Raw genomic sequence first — 25,521 nt, 5'->3', positions numbered from 1 at the left:
GTATGTGGCGTAGTCGTCAGTTCTTCATTAGTTCCTCAGTAATTACTCTACTCATTAATTCCTCATTAGTTAATTACTTCCTTGGTAACTACTCCAAATGTATGTGCCTTAGTTCCTCCGTAACTACTCTACTCACTAATTCCTCATTAGTTAATTACTTCCTTGGTAACTACTCTAAATGTATGTGGCTTAGTCATCAGTTCTGTATTAGGCCTTCACTAGTTTCTCTGTATCTACGCAAAATGTACATGCCTTAGTTCCTCGGTAACTACTCTAAATGTATGTGGCTTAGTCATTAGTTCATCAGTAACTACTCTAAATGTATGTGCCTTAGTTCTTCAGTAACTACTCTACTTACTAATTCCTTATTAGTTCATTACTTCCTTTTTAACTACTCTAAATGTATGTGGCTTAGTCATTCATTAATCCTTCATTAGCTCCTCAGTAACTACTCTAAATGTATGTGACTTCATCTTCATTTCTTCATTAGTTCCTCAGTAACTACTCACTAGTTGCTCATTAGTTCTGACAGTCACTACTCTAAAATGTATGTGCTTTAGTTCCACAGTAACTACTCTCAAATTTTTGTGCCTTCGTTCCTTAGTAACATTTAGTTGACGCACATTTGAGAGTTTGGCTTTCAGCTTATCTTTCATGGCGTTTCGTGGCGCCTCGTGTCAAGATGAGAACTGGCGTGCGTGAGTGACCACACGCCAGCACACAGATGGCTGCTGTCAATAACCCGGGCGACGGCGTTTGACCAGTGACGTGTCTCAACAAAGGCGCTCATTGACCACGCTGTCAGCGCGCTACGTGAGCGACCACGTGGCCCACAATCAGTCAGATTGCTATGAGATCAGGTGCTTCCTGCATGTCAGGAGCCCAGGTATCTTCGAAGGTTTCACGTCAGCTGCGAGCAAATTATTGTTGACTTTTTATGTGTTTAGAAATGGCCGACGGTGTTGAACAGCATGCCCAGGGGGCACGCTCTTTGTATTCATGGCTTGTGAAGAGGACTAATGTGTCCACTGGGGGTAACACACACACAAGCACCCTTTGGAGGGGGGTGTGGGTGAAAGCACCAGATGAGCCTGGTGTTGGACAGCAGCGTCCCTCTCCATCTGTCACACACACACACACACACTAGCAGAATGCATTAGAGAAAGTGTGTGTGTGTTTTATTGCATAATATTAAGGATGTTTATGTGTGTGTGTGTGTGTCAGGATGTGTCGTGTCTGAATCGTGACAGCAGCAAGGTGATCGTGGTGGACTGCAAGCGGGAAGCATTCAGCCTGCAGCCTTTTAACGGGATGGCCTTGAAGAAATGGGACGGCAACTCCGACGACCGAACACTCTACGATCTTGCCAACTTCCTGAAGAGTAAGAACACACAACACACCACGCGATGCCACCTGGACGACGACTTCTTCTTCTGCTGTTTCCTGTCCCACCCCTCCTTAATATCCATCATGTCATCCTCCCATCAGCTATCGCTCTGAGCGGTGTGGACGACGTCCGCTCGGTGTTGGAGAACTACGCCATGGAGGACGACCCCATTGACGCATTCAAACGCAGGCAGGCACAGCTGGCACAGGTGGGCGGAGTCATGTGCATGCTAACATATGTGTAGGTTTGTGTTGACCGTGTGTGTGTGTGTGTGTGTGTGTCAGGAGGAGGAGCAGCGCCTGTCAGAGCAGTCCCAGCAGAAGAAACAAGGAATGTCTCTGGGCTCCATCGCCTCGCGCTTCTGGCGCTCGAAACAACAGTGAGCCCCGCCTCCTCTCTGACTCACACTAGTCGCTGCCACTGAGGGGAGGGGCCAGAGGACAGCCGGGGGAGGAGCCTTGGTCGCAGATCATGTTTTGGTGAGATGGGCCTTGGCGCCCAAAGGACACGAGCAGCCTCCAATGACATGAAAGAAACACTTCCTGCTTTTTGGATGAGAGGTTTTGTGGAGGGGGGGAGCGGCTTATTGGACAAATGAGGAGGGATGCGGGTCAGGTGAAAACTCTTAGGAATGCCAGAGCCGCCATCGCCATTTCGACCTCAAGATCTGACCTGAGAACTCCAACCACCCCCCATCCCCTCCGCCAAAATGTCTGTCTGTTGTCTGCGAGCTCACTGACGGACTGACGGTGGACTCGTCTTTGTATCAATAAACACAAACACCACCACATCTTCGTTGGCATTTCATTTCAACGTGATGACGGTGAAACAAAACAAAGATGGTGACGCCAAACATCCTTCTTTTTTTACCAACTATTTATTGCGAATATGTCTTCGTGCTTCGTGGCGTCTGCTCTTCATCAAACACACGAAGGGCTTCCTCTCCACAGAACCAGTACCAGAACTCTCAGAGTTCCTCCTCGTGCTCTCATGCGTTGTCCTGCTGCACTTTGGACTCCAGCCGAGCCCGCTGTGGTTCTGCTTGTTGAAGGCGGTGTGAAGTGTTGTATGATGGCGTCTCCAATAAAAGGAACCAATCAGAGGCAACCTTGTTTGATTGTCGTGTCTTTTGTGCTGGGCTTCTTCTTCCTCAGCAGGTCCACTTGCATCTCAGGAGGCGTCCTGTGGTGTGACATCATGAATGTGATGAATATTCTTCACTTCCTGTCAGGGTGCTGTGAAAAGAAACCCCAGCAAAAACAAAAACATGCTATTTTCTAAGGTTCCTCCACTGAGTCACAGTCTCTAGAACCATCATCACGTTCTTCTTTATGGCGGCCTGGCCTCCTGGCGAGAAGCAAAGCCCAAACAGAAATCTTCTATAAGTGAGAACAGACATCCCGCTGAGTCTCCAACCTCTTTGGGCCCCATCCTTGAAGACCACCAGTGCCGCCATGTTGGATGGCGCCGACCCGGAGAGCCGCAGGAAGTTCCTGTTTTGGTTCTTTAACAAGCTTGTAAAGTTTAGTGTTGAAGCTTGTTAATTCCCCGCAAAACACAAGATTCTAGTTAACATAAATCGGATGCAAATTGTCTGGTGGATATTTCGTATGATGGCTGCATGCTTCTCTTCTTTCAGTGTGTGTGTGTGTGTGTGTGTGTGTGTGTGTGTGTGTGCGTGCTAAAGGTTTAAAAATTGAGATGTTTTTCTAAGGAAGGTTCTGCAACAACTTTGATATGCTGATGACAATTTTGGTGACAACCAGCTCTCAAAAGATGTTTATTTGGTTCAAAGTCCATCACAGCTACTGAAGAACTCTGACGCCAAAGACGTCTCACAGTGACAATGGCGAATTCATTTGTCAATCTCAGGGAAAAGATGGCTGACATTGTCTGCATGTATTTAATGTTTGCATTGAGAAATGAATGTGTTCACTATATGTTGCTCATCATTGTGCTTCTGCACATACTCTGTAAGGTTAGTGCTGGGAGTGGGGGGGGGCTACTTTATGATGGCTACCATTTGCCCTCCTCCGATCTCAGCAGGGTTGAGCCACCACATGCTAACATGCTAAAGTAACACTTTACATTTTGTTTTTAAACCTTTTACTCATGACAAACATGACATACAAAACGGAACAGCAGGACGCCTGTCAGTTTTACAAGTATGCCCTTATCTCTCACCACCCCTTAAAAAAAGTTGTACGATTTTAATGACAAATTGTACAAAAGTAACGATTGGGTTTTGAATGTGAATCATATTAACAGGTGTGTGTGTTGTTGCTGTATAATTCATATTTGGATGATTGAGTGAGATGTTACGGTGGAGGAGTGGTTTGCATGTAGGCCACAAAGTCAGCAGATCGAATCTTTGTCTATACTATAGTTATGAATGATTGTCTATATACGCCCTGTGATTGGCTGGCGACCAGCCCAGGGTGTACTGCGACAAAAATAGCTGGAATAGGCGACCCTCGTGAGCATAAAGGCATAAGTAAGATGAAAATACAGTATATACTGTAACTGACATAAGAAGCAATTGTTGATTACAATGGGCGGATTGAGAAGTCTGTTGATTGACAGCGGGTGATGTGCCCACGGCACCTTTTGTCCGCGGGCCTCTCTGCGCACGCGCTTGCAGGTGCTAGTCCTCACGCCTCACATTTATGACCTCACACCTTGGCAGACTTTCCCACGCGCCCCGTTGCTTTGTCCCACGCCCCCTCGGACACCTCAAAGCGGCACGCGGCCTCACACCTCAACAAAAGCTCGCGCCGTTTGGGCACGTGTGCGCGGCCGCAGAGGGCGCGTGGCGTGCACGTCGTTCACGCGGTGGGGGGCTGGGGGGGGTGGGGTGGGGAGGTTGTTGGCACGATCAATAGGCAGATGGTGGGCGATCAATATGTGCATATGAGTATGTGCGTGGACGTTTCCTGGTGCGGCGTGCACGCGTACTCCAGGCTCTCTGGGGAGCTGGTCCATGACGTCACAAAGTGTATTGAACGCGAACATCCGAACCGAAAGTGCACTTCTGATCTGATTGTGGTCTACTTTGTTCTTGATCTATCTCTCTAGATCTATCCGTGGAGACCGTGTGTGCGTGCGTGTTGTGGTTATTGTGTCTGGCTAATACACAGACACACACACGCGCATATTAAAGAAGCGTGCCTTGTGTCGCGTGGGGAGTAAAGAGGAGGCACGCGCTGGCCTCATTAAGAATAACAATAGGGGGCGTAGCAGGCGGAGGCGCCAAAAAGACAGAGGAAAACGTTTTAACATCTGCTGACGTCATGTGGTCGCTTAGACGTCACAAGAAGTTCACTTTTGATGCTGTCCATCCATAATCATGTTACTTTATTGATGCACTACACTGATGCTTCATTCTCTCTCTCACACATACTCCTCCCTGAGACGCTTTATGATTGGGGGAGGGCAGTAAAAGGAACATTTGGTCCTCTTGTCACCTGACAGTTTGTTCCATTGCTGTGTAGTGTTGGGGATGGGGGGGGGGGGGCAATCAAAGCATCCCCCCTCCTCCCCCCAGGTACCACTCACACGCACACTATTAAAAAATATCCCCACTCATCAAAGATCGTTAATTCATTCAGTGAGGCAGCATTTACACTTAGTGATATCCATTTAAATTGCTCTAATGTCAACTTTGATTTGGTTTACATGTAAAGTAACAATAATAGCAAACAGTTGTAATGATAGTAGCAATAATAATGTCATCAATAAGAAATGTTCATCTTTGTAAACTTATTAAGACGTACAATAATATGCATAATGTTGAGTTCACGTGTCAATACGGAGAGTATGAACATAATGTGTTAGTGAGTTAGTTAGAGCATATGATGATTTTGAACATGTATAAAGCTGACTGAGGGATGAAAATATTTTTGATGTAGTTTTTTTGGACGAACTTCATCATTTAATAGCATCAGAAACTTTTAAATGTCGATAGAATGGTGTGCCACGCATTATCATTAGCATACCTGCTCTTCAAGGTGGACATTTCTTACAGCGTGGAGCCTTCCTCCGCCTCCCCACCCCCCCCCCCCCCCCCTCCCTTTCCAGCTATAAAACAGGATGTTGAGCGAGGTTGCCCCAGTCCAGAGTTCAACCATCGTGACGCTCTTCGCCTCAGGAGACGAACAACAAACACTTTCTCTCTCATCGGAAGCGCGCACGCACGGCACTTGACGCCCCCTTGCCGGTATCGTTTGGACTTAGGTTCTGTTGGGCATCGTTTCAGAGTGGACCCGCCATGACACGCTGCCTGCTGCCGTGTCTGCTGCTGCTGCTCACGACGCGCACGGTGAGTCCTCCGTGCGCCTTTACGCGCGGCATGCCAGCAACCCTTGACCGCTTTTTCCACCCAACCACCGGCGGGTCACGTCTTACCGGACGATGTGGTGAAGGTCATTAAATGTCAACATGTGTCCCCCTCCTCCCCAACCCCCGAATAGGCGATGTCTTCCGGCGTGTTCGAACTGAAGATCGACTCCTTCACCAGTCACCGGGCCGTGTGCCGCCATTCGTCCCGGGACTGTCACATCTTTTTCCGGGTGTGCCTCAAACACTCCCAGGACATCATCAGCCCGGAGCCTCCGTGCACGTACGGGACCGCGCTCACCGAGATCTTCGGCGCAGACCCTGAGTCCATCAGCCGGAGCGCGCCCATCAGGGTGCCCTTCCTCTTCAAGTGGCCGGTAGGTGACGGCAGCTAAGCTTGCTTTAGTGACACCCCTCCCAGACTCCCTGCAGTCACTGACCTGTGCCCCCCCACTCCCCCCACCAGGGAATATTCTCTCTGATCATCGAGGCTTGGAATGCTGAGTCTTCAGGACTCGACTCAACAGGTAAATCATTTGCAGTACTCAACTTCACCACCAGGCGGCATCACATGGTACTATATTATGTGTATTGGATGTCACATTATGGCTGCTAACTGAGTGTCAACCCCCCCCACCTTCTCCCAGAGAACCAAAACAACCTGATCAGCCGCCTGGCGACGCGCCGCAAGCTGAGGGTGGGCGAGGAGTGGTCCCAGGACGTGCACTACGGCGAGCAGAGCGAGCTGCGTTACTCGTACCATGTAGTTTGCAACGAACACTACCATGGAGACGCTTGCTCCGCCTACTGCCGACCTCGCAACGACACCTTTGGACACTACACCTGCGACCAAGATGGCCTTCGCCACTGCCAGGACGGCTGGACGGGCGACTACTGCTCTGACCGTGAGTCTTCGCCCTTTTTCTTCTTAGCCCCGCCCCCTACCGGACTTCCCTCCATTTTTTGGTGTAACGTTCCTTCAAGGGGGAGTGGGGAGGGTCCTTGGTGTTTTTGTCCAGTGTCCATGAAATTGTTAAGTCAAGCAGTTGTCAACGCTGCTCGCAGCCTGGCTGCTTCCCTCGGTGTGTGTTGCTTTCTTTTGTTCTGAGTCCAACAATGCACCCCCCCCTGGCGGGCCCCTGCAGGCCAGGTTGGCCCCGGCCAGCCCGCCTGAACAGGGACACGCGCTGGAGCTTAATGAGCGCTGCCTTGCGTGAAAAGAGACAGCATGTGTTGCTTTTGTTGGTGGCCCAGCTGCTTGGCTCGCTACTTAACAAGCACTAGTGTGTGTGTGTGTGTGTGTGTGTGTGTGTGTGTGTGTGTGAGGCCCATAGAAGGGGAGGGGCACGCTGTGTGCTTGAAGTGGACTCATGTTCTGTCTTCCTTGACTCCCATCAGCCATCTGTGCGGCGGGCTGCAGCAACGAGCACGGCTCCTGCGATGCCCCCGGCGAGTGCGCGTGTCATCAGGGCTGGCAGGGCGAGCGCTGCGACGAGTGCGCACGCCACCCGGGATGCCTGCACGGCACCTGCCAGCAGCCATGGCAGTGCAATTGCAAGGAGGGCTGGGGGGGCCTGTACTGTAACCAAGGTGAGTCCCTGTCATTCATCAATAACACGAAGGCGTTCCTCAAGGCTCCGCCCTCGGACCGCTGTTCTTTTACTTTTGGTGACAATCGCCATCTCTCCCCCGCAGACCTCAACTACTGCACCAACCACAAGCCGTGTCAGAACGAGGCAGCGTGCACCAACACGGGCCAGGGTAGCTACACGTGCACGTGCAAGCCTGGATTCTCCGGCAAAAACTGCGAGGTCCAAACCAACGAGTGCGACAGCAACCCCTGCAGGAACGGCGGCAGCTGTAGTGTAAGTCAGCTCTCCGTGAACATCCGCCTTGTCTTCTGTCTTGTCTTCGCCCACCAATGCCGGGAATGTTGTGGTCTCTCCTCCAGGATTTGGTCAACGGCTACTCGTGCGCGTGTCCTCAGGGTTTCCGTGGCAAGAACTGTGAGATCAGCGCCATGCAGTGCGTGGACGAGCCATGTTTTAACGGCGGGACGTGTGTGGAGAGCGCCGGCGGAGGTTACCGTTGTCACTGCCCACCCGGCTACACCGGCTCCAACTGCGAGATGAAGAACAACAAATGCAGCAGCAACCCCTGCGCTAACGGTAACTAGCAGTCGCCATCATTAGCGCTATGCTCAGCTAGCTGCGTGAGTCATCTGCATGTGAAAGGATGTTGTTGACAGAGAACGAACGGACGAAAACAATGACACAGACTGGCTGTCTGCATTCAAAACAAACTTTCAAAATAAGAGTGCCCACGCAGGAGCCAACACGTCTTATCTTTGCGAACGTCTTTGTTGTCGTGGTAAACACGTCTCCTGCTCTTACCTGACTGCCCGGGTTTGAGTTGTGGGCAAGAATGCGGCCTTGGCATTGTCTCCACTCCGATAAAGCCATCAGCGGCGAGCTCCTGCACGGCTCATTTGTGTTGCAAAATGTGCAATTGTGTGCCAAGAACCGCAGGACAAATTCTCTGAAGATGACTTTGCTAAAAAGACACAAGGAACGAGTCGGAAGCCATCTTGAATCTGATGCTCAGACAAGTGATGGCCCCGCTAAAAAAGTAGATGCGCTGCTTCTGACAGTCATGGCAGCGTTATCACTAGTTCACATCCTCATTAGCGTGCTTATGGTCCATCTGTAAACACTCCCGGCCACAATTTACTCTTGCAACACCAGCAGGTCACCAAGGCCAAATATGGGCATGCTCCAAATAGGTGTTTATTCTGGCCTCGCTTCTTGACAGTAAATGACTCTTCTCATAAACATAATGTGACTTCCTGAAAACATCCGCCGCTTGATTTCTTTTTCCATCTGCATACTCGCCCACGCACACTTCTCTGGAAGCCAAACAATCTCCGCCAAGTGGCCAACTTTGGTACAAGAAAAATGGATATGACTCAACTTACTTTTTAAGATGATTTAGTCAATTCAAGTGGAGATAACATATAAAATGAATGTGATGGTAAAAGATGGCGTATTAAATTAAAAAGATAATGTATGAAATGAACATGTTTATAACATTAAACTAACGCGCTTGTAAATGATAACATTAAACCAAGGAGTGTTAAAATAACATATCAAAGATAAACAAACATACATACAGACTGCCATTGTAGTGTATTTAACGTGTTTATAAAAGATAACGTATTCAACTAATCTGATTTTAAAAGACGATGTTTTAAACTAACATGAGTATAATGGATTTAACGGGTTTATAAAAGCTAACCTATTAAACTAACGTGATTATAATATATTTAACAAGTTTATAAAAATAACATATCAAACTAACATGATTGTAATGTATTTAACGTGTTTATAAACTATAATGTATAAAACTAAGGCCATTATAATGTATTTAACGTGTTAAAATAACGTATTAAACTTACGTGATTTTAACATGCTTAATGTGTTTATAAACTATAATGTATTAAACTAAGGTGAGCATAATGTATTTATGTTTATAAAAGATAACTTATTAAATTCGCACAAGTATAACAGATTTAACATGTTTATAAAAGATAACATTAAACTAACGTGACTGTAGCATAGGCTGCACGGAGGTTGAGTGGTTAGCGTGCAGGCCGCACAACATGCACGCGTGTTCTCCCCGTGCATGCGTGGGTTTTTTCTCCGGGTACTCCGGTTTCCTCCCACATTCCAAAAACATGCTAGGTTAATTGGCGACTCCAAATTGTCCATAGGTATGAATGTGAGTGTGAATGGTTGTTTGTCTATATGTGCCCTGTGATTGGCTGGCCACCAGTCCAGGGTGTACCCCGCCTCTTGCCCGAAGACAGCTGGGATAGGCTCCAGCACCCCCGCGACCTTCGTGAGGATAAGCGGTAGAAAATGAATGAATGAATGGCTGTAACATATTTAACTTGTTTATATAACATTATGAAACTAACATGATTACAGCATAATTTATTTAACGTGTTTATAAAAGATAACATATTAAACTAATGCGACAGTAACACATTTCACATGTACTATATAAAAGATATTGTATTAAACGTGACATAAAAGTGATTACAGTATAACGTAGCGTTTGTTTTGTAAAAGATAATGGTTTAAACTAGCGTGTTTCTAAAGAATGTATAAACGTTTTAGTTGTCCCTCGCTACATCACAGGTTGAAACATCGCACCCTCACTTAGTAGAAAGGTTATATACATATTTAAGCAAATTTGACACATTCGTGGTCTAAATGAAATACAATGAAAATGAAATAAAATACAAATACAGTTTAATGCTATACGAAACATTGATGAACTGCCACCAGGTGTCACAAGTAACAGATCTGATCACCAACGACGAGTCTGAGTGATCTCACAACAGGCACAATGATAACAGAATAACAATAATAATCATAACAATAACACGGGCTACTGTTTCAGCTGTTCTTACTCCAGCTGAAAACCAATCTGAATCCCCAGCGTCACTTCCTGTCCACACGTCCACAAGACATTTACTGAAACACGTCTCATTTGGGTCTCAAATGGCTTATTTACACTTACCATGTGTACTGCATTGGGTAATGTGTGTAAAGATGACTATAGGGGTGTTATTTGATGTCTTGAGGACTCTAATAATGTTAAAAACCATATGCAGAAGTTTGTAAACAGCTTTTTCTATGCTGTTAATTGCAAGTATTTGATTTAAAAATAAGAAATCCTACTTAGTGGAAATTCACTTATCAAGGTCGGGTCTGGAATCAATTAACCGTGACAAACAAGGGATTATTGTCTTAAAATATATATTTTTTAAGATGATGTATTAAATTAACCTATGTGATTTTAAAGGTAACATTAAATTAACATGAATGGTAAAACATGATGAATTAAACGTATTTTATAAAAGATAACGTATTTAACATGTTTATCATGGGTAATTAAATGAACACGCTTTTAAACCGTAAAAACATTACGTTTAAAACAATTGTCGTATTAAACTAAAATGTCTTTAAAAGATAACTTATTAAACGTATTAAACTAATGTAATTATAATAGATAACATGTAGGTATAACGTATACCGATATGCTGATATCGCCGACATAAAGTCATGTCACCAACACGTCTGTCAATCAACTCATGAAGTGCCGGTCCACCGAGTTCTGATTATTAGTGATAAAAGTGCCCCAAACATGGCCAGCCGCTTTTCCTGACAACAAATTTCCATGTAATTTCCATGTAATTTCCATGTAAACGTGTTTCGGTATTGTTAATGTCCTCATTATCATGAAGCGGCTTGAAAAGACAACATGAGTACTGTCTCGTTACACAATAGTACAACACAGTGACTTCCTGTTCAGTGCGAAAGAAATGTACATATAGGAAATTTTTTACTCTCGTTGTAGTCACAACATACAGGAAATTCAGTGCAGCAGCTCTCTTAGATAAAAGTATCACACTTATCACACACTAAGACACACTTGCTAAAATATCATATCAATACACAAGAATCGAAACAAAAATATGCACAAAAGGACGAAAACCATGTGAAAAAACTGCGGTAGTTGCTAGAATTCTTTATTATCAGCCATGTTTCTGGGCAAAGTCACATTTCCCTTTTCCATTTTGGCTATGCCGGCAACTTCGGGTGACAATATTAGCCAGTTCTACTCGATTAAAGTAATTTGTTTTTAAACGATAACGTGTTAAACTGACAGGTTTATAAAATATGGCTTATGAAACCAGGGGTGTCCAACGTGATGCACGGCCCACTGTTGATTTTTTTCAACATATAAAAAATACGATTCAACAGCAAAACCTACAAAAACCGTAACAAGAGTGGAAATAAGAGCAGTCATTTTTAATAAATATGACAACAAAGTCATAATGTTTATAAGAAAAAGTTGTTTTACAAGCAATTTTTGGAAAGTGCAGTTGGGAAAAGAAATTTTATTTTATAAAAACAAAGACAACATTTCAGAGAAATTATTGTTACGATAAAAATGCGAGAAAAAAAGTTTAAATGTTTGTAAAACTGAAAAACAACAGCCAAAATGGAAAAAACGAGCAGTGGTGAAAAGTTCATAGAAATAATACACTTTGTATCTTTAACGATATAAAACCTGGTAGCATGCGGTATCTACATGACTTTAACGTATGTGGCCCTCGCTGGGAAACGTTCAGGCACCCGCGTATTAAGCTAACGTGTTTATAAAAGATGTGTTTTCATAAGCTAGCGTATTATATTTATAAAAGAAGTCGTATTCAAGTGTTTTGTCAGAAGAAGACGTACTTAAATGACGTGTTTATAACAGATAACATACTAAACTCACACGTTTTTATAAGATAACATACTTATAACCCAAGAAATATTAAACTTGTGTTATCAAAAGACGACGTATTAAACTAACGTGTTTTAAAACATGACATTTCAATCTAACGTGTCTATAAAAGATTTGCGTGGACTGAGACAATCTTTGGGAGAGAGATGTCAGGATATTGTTGTAATATGATTACAACAATATGGCGTAGTGGTTAGCATGTTGGCCAGGTTTGAATCTCAGTTGGAACATCTGCGTGTAGAGTTTGCCTGGGTTTGCATTCTGCCGCTTCCTCACACATTCCAAAAGTGTGCATATTAATTGGCTGATTGGAGATTCCCAATTGTGGACTATATATGTAAGTATACGTATATTGCCAGCCAGTGTGGTTGTGCAAGTATACGTTGGTAAACGTCACTCCCTCGGCGTTAAGAGCCGTGCTGAACGCTGGCTTGACCGTGTGGTCTTTTAGCCCAACAATCAGCGCTCTCAACTCCCATTCCTTAGGTCCTGTATTAGAGCTGGCTAAAACAGGCAATTTACAAACGTACATATGAGCTGCGATTGGCTGCTGACCACTCCAGGGTGTACCTCGCCTCTTGCCCAACGTCAGATTGGATATGCATCATCTTAGCCATGACTCTACTGAGGTCTCTCTGTATCGAACATTGAAATTGAAAAGTGATGTCAATCCAGTGGTCCTCCATAGCCAAAGGTCACTTCTTTTTTAGATGCAAATGAACTGATGACTCCGGGCCCAAAGAAACTGCTCTCCTATGTTGTGCCATACATATATAAGTATATGTATAAGGGTTGTTTGGGTCTCTCCAGTGTAGAGGTCATTGCAGTCAATGCATTCCAAGAATAAGACTGTTGAATTTGCGTCTCAGGACTTAGTCTATGGGTGAACCAGCTTTGTGTGTGTTGGTAGGTTGGACAAACCAGCCACGTACGGAACCAATTTGATGATGCCCTTTTTCTACTGGTGGATTTGACATAGCCCCAGTTGGGATACCCACAGATAGAAAGAGCCTTCCTGGCCAGAGTCTGTTCCTTCTGTTGTCGGTTGTGGGGGTCTTCTCTGTGCTGGATTCAAGGGTTCTGATAACCCCAAGCATGTGTTCTCATGGGTTTTGGAAGTCAAAGAGCAGATACCGGTCTACTGGTTAGGTTTTCTGTATACCCCAGTATTGAGGCTTTCTCTGTTCACACTTTGCAGTCCAAGAACAGCAGTGCCTTGTGTTTGATGTCTTCATGAGTGGAACTGATGTTTCTATCCACAGAGTTAATGTGTTCAGCAAACAAAGCTACCCGCAGGTTGTCATTGTCATATCTAAACCAATGGAGTCCTGTGCTTTTCTTTCCGCTTCTTCCATGTAGTACATGTTGGCCACAATGGTGGAGACCGTGGTTTTATGAAACAAGTCTCAGAACCTTATAGAACCTTACACCTTTACACCTTCACCTGAATCGTCAGCTTCTATAGTGTCTCTTCCCCAAAGATTGTCTCATTCCACGGAAAGGGTGGCCATTAGGTTTTACCGCCAGAAAAGCGAACAACCTATTGTTATGCAGGACGGTCAGTCACCAGCCACGCCAGGCAACAACAACAAAAAAAACAACTCTATTGTGACAACCACCTGGGGACACACCCACCACAGCTATGTGTTTTTGTTTAAACATAACATTTAAACATAACGTATTAGAAAAGATGACGTACTACGATAACATGTTTTTAAAGATAATGTATTAAATCAACATGTTTTTAAGTATGGTGCATTAAACTAAGGTTTTTAACGGATGACATATTATGATGCTAATGGTTTGATTTATAACTACTCACAAGAAGTTTGGAATATTTCAGATCAATTTTTGAAATGTATCATCTTTTTCTGGTGAATTTAATTTGAGCTTCTCAAATTCGGGAATGCACATGTCCAACATGTTGAATACTTCATGCACTTAACGCACAATATCACAGTCAAATATCACATATCACAGTTCACGATTCCGCATGTCTTTGTTTCACATCAAGTTGCTAACACATTCTGAATAACACGGGATTGATGAAGTAATATTACAATGTGTTGAGTTAGCATAGTAATTATTTGTGGTTAGCATAGTATTTCTTTGTGGTTAGCATAGTATTTCTCTGTGGTTCTTTTTCCTCATACTTTGTAAACATCAAATACTTGTACTGTTTCTTGAAGTGGCTCATTTTAGTGCATTGTTTGAGTTCTATACTCAATCTGTTCCATAATTTGATTCCACATACTGATATACTGAAGGAGAATAATAGAAAGCATGGATGGATTTTTGGTCCAGAACGACTTTTGCTTTATTCAGAATAGAAGTATTTCTTGCCATTTAATGTTGTCTATTTTTAATGTTATCACTCCTGGAAATGTAATTTCATTCACTCTATGTCCACACCGTCTATTGCGTCTATTGTTATTTGTGTATAGGTTTCCTTTTCTGCTATTACCAAAGTATTAATCTAAAATTCTATAAATTTTAATCTGTTTTCATCAAACCATCTTTTTAGGATAGATATTTAATCTGTGATTTTTTGTTTTTGTTTTTATTAGCTCATGCGTGCTTTCTCCAGAACAGAATAGTACTATCATCTGCAAATAATACCAGCTTTAGGTCTTTTGTGTCTTTACAAATGTAATTTATGTTAAACCGTTGTGGCCCCAGTATTGACCCTTGGGGTACACTGCATATTAAAACTAACATGACATATTTAACTGACTGCATTTAAAAGATAACACATTAAAGTAACATGTTTTTAAAAGATAACATATAAAATTATCATTCTTAAAAATGGTGCATTAAATCAACGTGTTTTTAAAATATAACATGTTAAACTAACATTAAACCAACATGTTTTTAACAAGTGATGTACGTATTAAAAATATAATATTATATAATATTTAAATATAATATTTAAAAAATATATATATTATTAACTAGGCCGAGTGGTTAGAACGCAGGCCACACAGCTAGGAGACCCGAGTTCGATTCCACCCTCGGCCATCTCTGTGTGTAGTCTGCATGTTCTCCCTGTGCCTGCGTGGGTTTTCTCTGGGTACTCCAGTTTCCCGTTAATTAGCGACTCCAAATTGTCCATAGGTATGAATGTGAGTGTGAATGGTTGTTTGTCTATATGTGCTCTGTGATTGGCTGGCCACCAGTCCAGGGTGTACCCCGCCTCTCGCCCGAAGTCAGCTGGGATAGGCTCCAGCACCCATGTAACCCTTGTGAGGATAAGCGGTAGAAAATGAATGAATGAATATCATTAACTATTGTATAAAGTAATTAATTGAGTTTGCATAACGCAACAGGCATTAATGCAACTCTGCTCTTTCTAAGCAATAAATAACAGCAGTAAACATAACGAAAATATGAAAATATTTATAATACCAGATTATTAGATAGATAGATTATGCAAATTATGTCTTGTTTCCCATCGCGTCAAAAATGACATATGTTTATACAGTATGTCTATTCTTCGCTTTCTTCACTTTTATCATCACTAAAGACATGATTGGTTACCAAGGCACGTTGTGGCAGCGTGATCAACAAGTTATTTCTCTAGGTAACCCAAAATGGAGCTGTAAAAACTAGCAAACTCCAGCATTTTGATGAAGAACGCGAGAAATTGAATTTAAGGAATAATTTATGGCAAAACACGAAAGTGGTGGTGATTGATCTCGCTGCCACATCGTGTCTTTGGTAACTGTCACGTCGTCAGTGAAGGTAAAAGTAACCGTAAATGTTCATTTATCCCGTTTGTTTGTTATTTACATGCATTTTGGAATTGTTTTATGCATGTGTAGCTATAATTGTAAAACTATAAAAACGTGTTGTGTGTTATTATTGAGAGTCAACCTCTGATGACATCATAGATGGGCGTCAGCTTCTTGTTTCCATGTGTTAGCATGTTGATACTTCCATGTGTTAGCATGTTAATAATAGGATCCTAGCAAGAGCACTTTATGATAAAAATACATTAAGAACACAGTTGGACTCACGCAGTGTATTAACAACACAACAATATGCACACAATATTGTATGCTAACTGCAGAATGCTCACAAAGCAAGTCAAAATTGTGGCATAAATATTCAACGTTAACCAAAAACACGCAAACCTAGGTGTAAGCTATCCTATAAAACCAAATTCTATAGGATTGGAGTTTCATTTTTGTTAGTTGTTGAGGAAACACTTACATGTTGACAAAGTGTTTATAGAAGACGACGTATTACGAGAAGGTGCTTATAAAAAGACAACATATTAAACTAACGTATACTATATGCTCCAGTTCCAGCCTGCACTGGAACACCTCCATCTCCCCTTTCCCCCTTCCCCTGGTGCAAGTCTTTGAGTTCTTATTTTGTAAAGTGTGGTTATTTGTGCCTATGTTGCAGATGGTTGTTTTTTGTATTTTTTTGCCAATCTCCCCTCCCTTCTCCTCTTGTTCTCCCTTTTCATTGGCCAGTCATCCTGTCCCGTCTACCCCCCATCATATTCTATGGTATTATTGTACATGTACAGACATGTGATGGGATGACTGTCATTATTAGTGCAGATCGAACAACATGTATGAATTTGTCTTACTCAGCATGCAATTTGACTCTTGAGTAGACATTTTGTTGCATCTCTTTGATAGATATCAGTTTCTTAATAGTAGTTCACTATTGCACTAAACGAAAGAAAACTATGTATTAAAGTCACATATTTATAAATTATACCATATTAAACTAATATGAATATGGTGCATGTATAAATATTTTTTATAATTAACTAATTTGGTTTTAAAAGATAATGTATTAAAGTTGTACGAAATAACATTTAGGTTCCCAAAAGGGAGTGCCCCTAACGCCAGGGGTCTGCTAATGGTAATAGCGGTTACGTGAATAAAAATGAAAAACAATTGGCTCTTAACACTCATAATTCCGATGCCGAAGTTGGTAATTGCTCTGTGTGCGTCATATGAACAAATAAGCTAGTGATGATTATTTTGCACGTTAAAAGTGTGTGGTGGTGTTCCAATCCTCGCACAAAATACCTGCCACTGTGAGGGGGGGAAATGAGCCTTTCTCGTTGGGTCTATGTCATTTTGTAGTTTGGATACTACTATATTGTGATTGTTAAACCTTCCCTTTTAATTTGGCATTCAATTAATGTGAGTAGACAAAAAAAATGATGCTTAAAATCAAAAGGGAGTTCAAATGAAATGATAACAGATATGTATGATGATTACTTATCGATTTATCAGTGCTCATGTCAAACTTCAGTAAAATGCAACCATTTTTGAGCCAGAAGTACTATAAAATTAATTAACCACTTAATTATGTTCAGTGTTTCAAGTTAATGAAGATAAAATGTTTTTGAAATGTGAGTGTGAATGGTTGTTTGTCTATATGTCTATATATGCCCTGTGATTGGCTGGCCACCAGTCCAGGGTGTACCCCGCCTCTCGCTCGAAGACAGCTGGGATAGGCTCCAGCATTCCCCGCGACCCTTGTGAGAATAAGCGGTAGAAAAATGAATGAATGGGGGGTACATGGCTTCAGGTCAAACATCTGAAGCGGTACGCCGCTGTAAAAAGTTTAGGAACCGCTGAGATAACATCGTAAACTGACGTCTTTTTCAAAGATAACGTATATAACCAGCGCTTTATGCTGACGACATGGACTTTTGGTTTTGTTTTTCCGTACTTTTCATGTTCTTTTCCAGTTGTGTGTTCTTATTTTGAGCTTGTATTTCCTGTTTGGTGTGAATCACAGCCTGAAAGGTGCATGAAGCCGGGCCTGTTCCTCATGAGTCCTCAGAGCTACATTTTAGTTGGCGTGCAAAAGGTGCAAAACACTTTACGCTGATAGCAAATTATGATGATGCATGGACATCGGTGCTGGCCAAATTGGTGTATGAATGTGAATGGATGGTGGTCAGCGAGGCCACGTTTTCATCAGACTACCCAAAAGCAGCTGTAGCTACAGATGTAGATGACCACCACTAGTAGGTGACTGAAGAGTTAATGACTAATGGTTCACGTCATTGTGCCTTGAAAAGTACTATATAAAATCAAATCCATGATAATGTGTTGATAAAAGATGAAGTATGAACTGTTTTAAAATATTAAAGTATTTTTTCCCGTGCAGGCGCGCAGTGTTTGGACGTGGGTCAGCGGGTCGTGTGCCGTTGTCGTCTGGGCTTCAGCGGTCCTCACTGCGAGACCAACGTGGATGACTGTGCGAGCAACCCTTGCCGCAACGCCGGCACCTGCGTGGACAGCATTAATGACTTCACGTGCACATGCACACTGGGCTTCAGCGGCAAGGACTGCTCCATGCGATCCAGCCCTTGCGACCACTTCCCCTGTGACAATGGCGGCAAGTGTTACGCCCACTTCTCGGGTCCCGTGTGCCAGTGCCCGCCGGGCTTCATGGGTGCACGCTGCGAGTACGCCGTCAAGACCACGCCCGCCCCCGCCTCCCCTCCTAGGGATGGCAGCTTCCCCGCGGCGCTGGCCGCTGCCTGCATCTTTGGAGTGCTGACCCTGACTCTTCTGGCTTGCGGTGCCATTTTCATCTTGCGCCAACTCCGCCGGGGCAGGGAGCTGGCCGCGCTTTCCACGTCGGTCAAGAATGACCTGGAGACGGTCAACAACCGCAACGGCGTCATCGGTGGGGGCGGGGCCAGAAGTTTGGCAGGAGCGCTGCTGAGCGGCCTCAAAGAGAAGGAGACATTCCTCCTTCCCGGAGGACAAGTCAAAGTGTCCAACAAGGATGTCGCCCTGGTGGGCGGAGACGACGCGGCCGTCTTTAAAAACAAAATGGCCGACTTCAACTTAGCCAAGGATGAGCAACACAACAAAAACATGTTTGACCGGTATGGACCCCATTATTATTATTCATTCATTCATTCATTTTCTACCACTTATCCTCTCGAGGGTGCTGGAGCCTATCCCAGCTGTCTTCGAATGAGAATATTATTATTATTATTATTGTTATTATTATTATCATATAGTAGTAGTAGGAGTTCTAGTAGGAGTTGTAGTAATTGTAGGAGTTTTAGTAGCAGTGTTGCCATTATGCCATTATGATGATAATGGTGCTGATGATATTTATTATTATTATTATTACTAGTAGTAGTAGTAGTAGTAATAGTAGCAATAGTCTTTTCGTCATGATGAGATTATTACTGTTATTAGCAGTAGTAGTATTGTCATCATTGTTATGATGAAGATCATTTGTATTAGTAGTATTGTCATTATTATGATGGTGACTATTATTAATAGTAGTAGTGTTAGTGTTATTATTATTGACATCATTGTTATGATGATAGTAGTCGTAGTAGTATCCTTCTCATGATGATGATTATTATTAGTGGTAGTAGTAATAGCAGCATATGTGGTATTAGCATTGCCATTGTTATGATGATGATTATTATTATTAGTAGTAGCAGCATTAATATTGTTAATATTGTCATCGTTGTTATGATGATATTAGTATTTTTATTGTATTATTAGTAGTAGTAGTAGCAGCATTAGCATTGTTAATATTTAGTAGTATTATTAATAGTCAACATTATTATGATTGGGATTATTATCAGAATACTTCTATTATTAGTATGATGATACTAATTATTAATATTATATATATTTTAAAATAATGATTATTATAGTGATTCATAATATAATAATAACCACGATTACTAGTGGTAGAATTTGTATGATTTGCATTGTCATTATTGCTGTTATTATTATAATAAGTTGGTCATGGAGGAGTTTACCATGGACCATACATCACAACGTAATCACATGTTAGCATTTGCATAAGCCAGCGTGTCTGAAATGGAGTAGGAAAAAGCGGAGATGCACGCATCCTACCGCTTCTCCATTTGTCAACAATCAATCATCTCGTAGTTTCACCGTCTCGGTCCACGTGTACCGGTTGACCATTTTTTCTCAGTGAATGAAAAAGATGATGTTTTAAAGAACATTGGATATAGCTTGATCAGTTATATCATTTAAAAAGTCATTAGATCACAAATAAAGTCATATACTCTAAGTACAGTCGTGGTTACATTACAAATAAATACATAAAGAAGTGCTTACCTGTGATGGAGTGGCGACCAATCCAGGATGTATGCCGCCTCTTGCCCCTAAGTTCGCTGGGATAGGCTCCGGCATATCTGCGACTGCAATACAGGATAAACACATAGTTGAGCAATATGTACAGTCGTTAGATAATAAAGTAGTATACAGTCATAGATGAGAATGAAATGGGTAAGTAAAGTAAAACAATAAGAGAGTAAATATAATAATAATGAGAAGATGAGAATATCAGTAATACAGAAGTATCAGAACTGGCATAAAGTAACAAGTATCGATTTAGAGCGAATGAGCAGATGTACTGTATGTGATGAACACATAATATTCATGCTTCACACACTGACAAGATGATAAACGTATGATTATTATTCTCTGTAATAACTCTGTGTCTCTCCAGTAGAAACAAGTGTGACTCGTCCGTCATCATTCCTCCTCTCAGTTTTGTCAAAGACGTCTGCTATCAGCCCATCTTCATCATTCCTGATCAGGTGGAGCAGTGTGTCTTTGCCACTGAGGTGAGGACGCATCACGCACACGCACAAAGGCGTTGCGCGTTAAAGTCATGTGACATGTGACGGCGCTGTGTGTGCCGACTGAGGACTGAACGCTCTTTCTGTCCTCGCCAGGTGTGACCTCCGGCCAAACAAGGTTAAAGACTGGCTGTCCAGGACAGATGGACTTTATTTAATATTTATTGCTGCTCCATGGAGTCAAACGAGAGGGACTGTCGTCCCCCGCAAAGACACGAGCAGCACAGACTGAATGTTCTTGCGTTATTTGCACTATTTTTCATTGTTATTTCAACAATATAACGTGTGTGTTTTTATATGTCAACTTTCAACTGTGGATCCCACCAGCAAAGAGACCGGTGCCTTAGTCAAGCTCCTCAATCATCACCACCGCCTCAACTGCTTCCTGCGCCATTTCAAAGTAAGAGCAATCAATCCAGCCTGGCGGGAACAGGAAGCCAGGGGACCGTCGTGTCTTCAAAGTGCCTCTTTTCAGCAGCAACAATCCAACTTTAACAATCGAGCGTTAGCGGCTAGCTAGCGCGAATGTCGACAACATTCCTGAGACTTGCATTGACGCGTTGCCGTAGAAACCTTTTGTCTATGCCGCCTGCCTTCGTCTGTTCGATACCAAAAATATGTGTGTGTTTGTCTGTTAATTTATTATTTAATTTGTACATAAACATGTATTTATAAAAGATCAGTGTGTGCGTATATATATATATATATATACATATATATGTATATATATATATATATATTCTATTTTCAACAAATATATTTTTCATAAATAAATGTCAAAATCAAAGTTGACCACTGTGTGTGTGTGTGTTACATGAATTGACATGAACTTCCTGAAGATTTTTTTTTTCTATGACAAATTTAGATAAAAACGTCATCAGCTAAAAAAACAATTTTAGAATAATAATTTTAAAAAATTGTCATCAGTCAACATTATCGTATATGTGTGTGTGAAGAATCTACATGAACTTCCTTTAAATGCTCATTTTGAGCCCTTTGTATTGAGTTGTGGACTCCTATAGCACAGCTACACACGATAACCAGCACAGAAAGCTTTCTAGATCGGCTTTCTAGAATCTGCACCTATTCCAACTATATTACCCAGGATTTCCAAAAAGGTCTATTTTTATTTCATTATCTGAAACTTTGGCAGCGTTTAACACAGGAATACAACATTCTAACTACATTTATAGGCCACAAGACAAGAACTTCCTGTTTACAAGAAGTGTTTCTATTTACATGCATTTTCGCTTCCTGTATCTTTCAAGTGATATGACCATTTTGGGTAAAAAAAAAATTAAGGAAAAAAATAATTTAATATTTTTTAAATGGTCATCAGCAAATTCAAATTTTAAAAAATTAATAGATAATTTTTTTTCAAAAATGGTCGCCATTACTGTGATTTAAATATGTGTGTTTGACACGAACTTCTCTTTATGAGAGCATGTGTTTCTATTTACGAGTTTCCGCCTATAAACACAAGCGGTCACTTCCTGCATCCTATAAGTCACATGACCATTTATTGGCTTGATTGATGCACACAAGTTACAGCGGAATACATCACATAATTCCAATCACAGTTCCATATTTTAATACATAGGAAAGTGATAAAGTAATGGGACAACATGGTGATGGAATTATTTTTTTTAGTCATAAATAAGTTCACTCTTCTTCCTTATATATGATATCCTATATCAATCCACATTTGATTCCACATACTGAAATGCTGTGAGGTTTTTATGTTGTCCTTTTAAGCCAAAAGGTCGTCAGCAAAAAAATACAATAAAAAAAGTTTTAAAATGTCATCCGTAAACATTATTTTAATTGACATAAACATCCAGTGTTTCTATTTGTGACTAACTAGTTCTACTCCATAAACACAAATGGCCACTTCCTGCAGCTTACAAGACACATGACTATTTTCGATTTAAAAAAAAGGTCCTAAAATTTTAAAACATTAAATTAGAAAGCAAAACAAATCATCAGAAAATCACAAAAAAAACAGTAATGTCATTAAATAAATACATATACACTGTTTTACTTTGCCGCCTTCTTGGTAAATGTTTTCTTTGTTTGCTTTTACTTTCTCTTTCTTGTTGCCATGACAACTGTAACTGATTGGCACAGCAGACCTGGGTTTTGTTCATGTTGATTTTGTTCATGTTTACTGTCACAGCGGTGCCGACATGCTAACGCTCTAACTAAGTGAGATAGCGAAACAGGGGCAGACAAAGTCCACATGGAGACGTGACGGGACAAAGAAGATGGACATCTGAGGCGTGAAGAGGAAGCGCACATGAAGAACACACACGCACCTGTCATCACTCCGTCACCCTATGTAACCTTTGACCCCGCCCCCCTCTGTTTCCCAGCTTGTCAGGGATGATGAGGACCGCGTGTCTGTCCTACAAGAGGAGAGAGGACCAACATGAGAAGGACAACAAGTATGTCCCTCATCATCACAAACCCGCCCACACAACCAGCCACCAGTTCAGAGGTCGTCTGAAGAGGAAGTGCGCACAGGAGAGGTCAAAGGCTAAAGTGTCTTCTGGTCGTCTGCACCGCAACCACGACGACATCACGGCCGGTGGTGGTGTTGGCCACATGCCGCCGTCACTTCAACTGTGTGTGTGTGTGGTCACATGACCACGTTGTAAATCTTCAACACCCACACGAGAACTTTCCAGTCTAAACGTTGCTGTTGTTGTTGTTGTTGTTGAGTGGCGTCATGTGACCTCAGCAAAAACGTGGAGCTAAAGCTACCCCCCACCGCTGAGCCTGAAATCATCATCATCATCTTCCCTTTCATTTCACTTCCTCCTGACATCCGTTTGCTGGTGACCTTTCACCCCGCCCATCGTGGGAATCCTGTCAGCGGGTGAGTTGGCATGACGGCCATGAGGCCATGATGCCATGATGAGTCTAGCAGAACCACACACACACACACCTGTCTGAATCCTCTCTCACACACACACACACGTGCAAAGATGATGTTTTGATGGTAAAGGAGGACATCTTTGTTTGAGCAGTTAACATTCCTCCAATGAATCATTCATCATCAAGGATCAATCATTAGCTCTGTGCTCCCAGGCTCTCCCTACAGGCGTTTCATCACCTGTCACCCTTGGTCCACATTTTCACTTCATAGTGATGGGAGATGCAAATACAATACTGATGACTTGTTTTCAATACCATGTTTTCAATAGCAAATACCAATAGCATATTTTTATGCTATTGCTTGTATGGCATTCTATGCTGATACAATACCAATCACTTGTTTTGCTTTTCTTCTAAATACAATATTGATACTACAGGGGCCCCGAGGGGACAAAAATTGATGGGTAAAAAATAAATAAATAAATAAATACATAACAATTTTGCAAGCACTTGCAAAGTTTTTGCGAGATACCGGCCAGTGTTGCTGGAAACACATGTCTTTGAGTACTCGTACTTGAAGGGAAATATATTGATTAGCCATACATCGGATTCTTTACAAACTCACAAACTCACCCAATGTGCTGCTCTCAATTTGAAATTTCATCGCAAACATCTGGTCTGAACACAATGTATAAAGGTACCTTTTAGAAATATTACCTTCCAGGATGCTAGGTTTTAGGAATAACTTCCGGAATCTTAGCTTTTAGGAATATAAGCAGCCACGAGTGTTAGCTTTTAGGAATATTAGCTTCCAGGATGCTAGGTTTTAGGAACAACTTCCAGGATGTTAGCTTTTAGGAATATAAGCAGCCACGCGTGTTAGCTTTTAGGAATATTAGCTTCCAGGATGCTAGGTTTTAGGAACAACTTCCAGGACGTTAGCTTTTAGGAATATTAGCTTCCAGGATGCTAGGTTTTAGGAACAACTTCCAGGATGTTAGCTTTTAGGAATATTAGCTTCCAAGATGCTAGGTTTTAGGAATAACTTCCAGGATGTTAGCTTCTAGGATGCTAGATTTTAAGAATAAGTTCCACTATATTTAGGGATATTAGCTTCCAGGATGCTAGGTTTTGGGGATAACTTCCAAAATTTGAGATTTTAGGAATGTCAGCGTCGAGGATGCATGTCTTAAGAATTACTTCCAGAATTTGAGCTTCTAGGAATATTGGCTTCAAGGATGCTAGGTTTTAGAAATAACTTCCAGGGTGGTACCGTCTAGAAACATTAGCTTCCAGGATGCAGGTTTTAGGAATAACTTCTAGGATGTTCGCTTTTAGGAATATAATCTTCTAGCATGCTAGGTTTTAAGAATAAGTTCCACAATGTTTAGGAATATAAGCTACTAGGATGCTAGGTTTTAAAAATAACTTCCAGGATGTTAGCTTTTAGGAATAAGCATCCACTAGTGTTAGCTTTGAATAATATTAGCCTCCAGGATGCTAGATTTTAGGAATAACTTCCAATATTGGTTTCCAGGATGCTAGCTTTTAGGAATATTACCTTTCAGGATGTTAGCTTTTAGCAATACTATCTTACAGGATGCTAGGTTTTAGGACTGACTTCCAAGATGTTAGCTTTTAGGAACACTAGCTTCCAGGAGTGTTAGCACAGCAGAGGAAGCAGCGCCTCCTTTTCCTGTGTGACCTATGATAACCTCTCACCTGCACTCAGCGGACATTGGTCGCCATTAATTGAGCGTGAGGAAAAAGGACGTGGAGGCAGATAAAGATCTTCTGGCAACCATCAGGAATTGTTCCCAACTGGGGAAGAAACCAACAGCTGCTTCCTGCTGCTCCAAATAGTCCATGTCATGTGACAGGAAGTCAGCATGAATAATGTTCTTGCGTCCTGCCTGACCTAAAGCCTTTC

At 42.1% G+C, this 25,521-nt stretch overlaps 2 protein-coding genes and 1 long non-coding RNA gene across 6 annotated transcripts in view; 2 read left to right on the top strand and 1 right to left on the bottom strand.

The window, feature by feature from the left end:
- timm50 (translocase of inner mitochondrial membrane 50 homolog (S. cerevisiae)) overlaps nucleotides 1–2,488 on the top strand; it is a 25,316-nt gene extending 22,828 nt beyond the window's left edge. For all 3 annotated transcript variants that reach the window (XM_058079627.1, XM_058079628.1, XM_058079630.1), the window contains 3 exons: nucleotides 1,225–1,381; nucleotides 1,489–1,595; nucleotides 1,672–2,488. In XM_058079627.1, the coding sequence (XP_057935610.1) occupies nucleotides 1,225–1,381; nucleotides 1,489–1,595; nucleotides 1,672–1,770 (363 nt within the window). In that variant the 3' untranslated portion in view covers nucleotides 1,771–2,488. The remainder of the gene's footprint in view (nucleotides 1–1,224; nucleotides 1,382–1,488; nucleotides 1,596–1,671) is intronic.
- LOC131134410 (uncharacterized) lies at nucleotides 1,909–25,521 on the bottom strand. The gene is made up of 4 exons (XR_009131389.1): nucleotides 25,314–25,521; nucleotides 23,030–23,119; nucleotides 20,188–20,270; nucleotides 1,909–2,569 (listed from the first exon to the last, which is right to left on the bottom strand). It is a non-coding gene; the product is annotated as an uncharacterized LOC131134410 (long non-coding RNA).
- dlc (deltaC) lies at nucleotides 5,509–21,511 on the top strand. Of its 2 annotated transcripts, none has more exons than XM_058079592.1 (10): nucleotides 5,509–5,705; nucleotides 5,857–6,099; nucleotides 6,189–6,249; nucleotides 6,370–6,627; nucleotides 7,121–7,312; nucleotides 7,418–7,587; nucleotides 7,674–7,890; nucleotides 18,230–18,959; nucleotides 20,585–20,699; nucleotides 20,811–21,511. In XM_058079592.1, exons 1-10 carry the CDS (start codon nucleotides 5,655–5,657, stop codon nucleotides 20,814–20,816), a joined length of 2,043 nt encoding a protein of 680 aa, XP_057935575.1. In that variant the 5' UTR covers nucleotides 5,509–5,654; the 3' UTR covers nucleotides 20,817–21,511. The 2 variants fall into 2 exon arrangements, with proteins under 2 accessions (XP_057935575.1, XP_057935574.1); XM_058079591.1 differs by having other exon boundaries at nucleotides 20,582–20,699; nucleotides 20,811–21,509.

This window comes from Doryrhamphus excisus, chromosome 8 (genome assembly GCF_030265055.1).
Source record: "Doryrhamphus excisus isolate RoL2022-K1 chromosome 8, RoL_Dexc_1.0, whole genome shotgun sequence".
In the NCBI taxonomy this organism is placed as follows: Eukaryota; Metazoa; Chordata; class Actinopteri; order Syngnathiformes; family Syngnathidae; genus Doryrhamphus; species Doryrhamphus excisus.
Note: the sequence above shows the minus strand (reverse complement) of the source record. Positions and strands in the feature narration are given on the sequence as shown.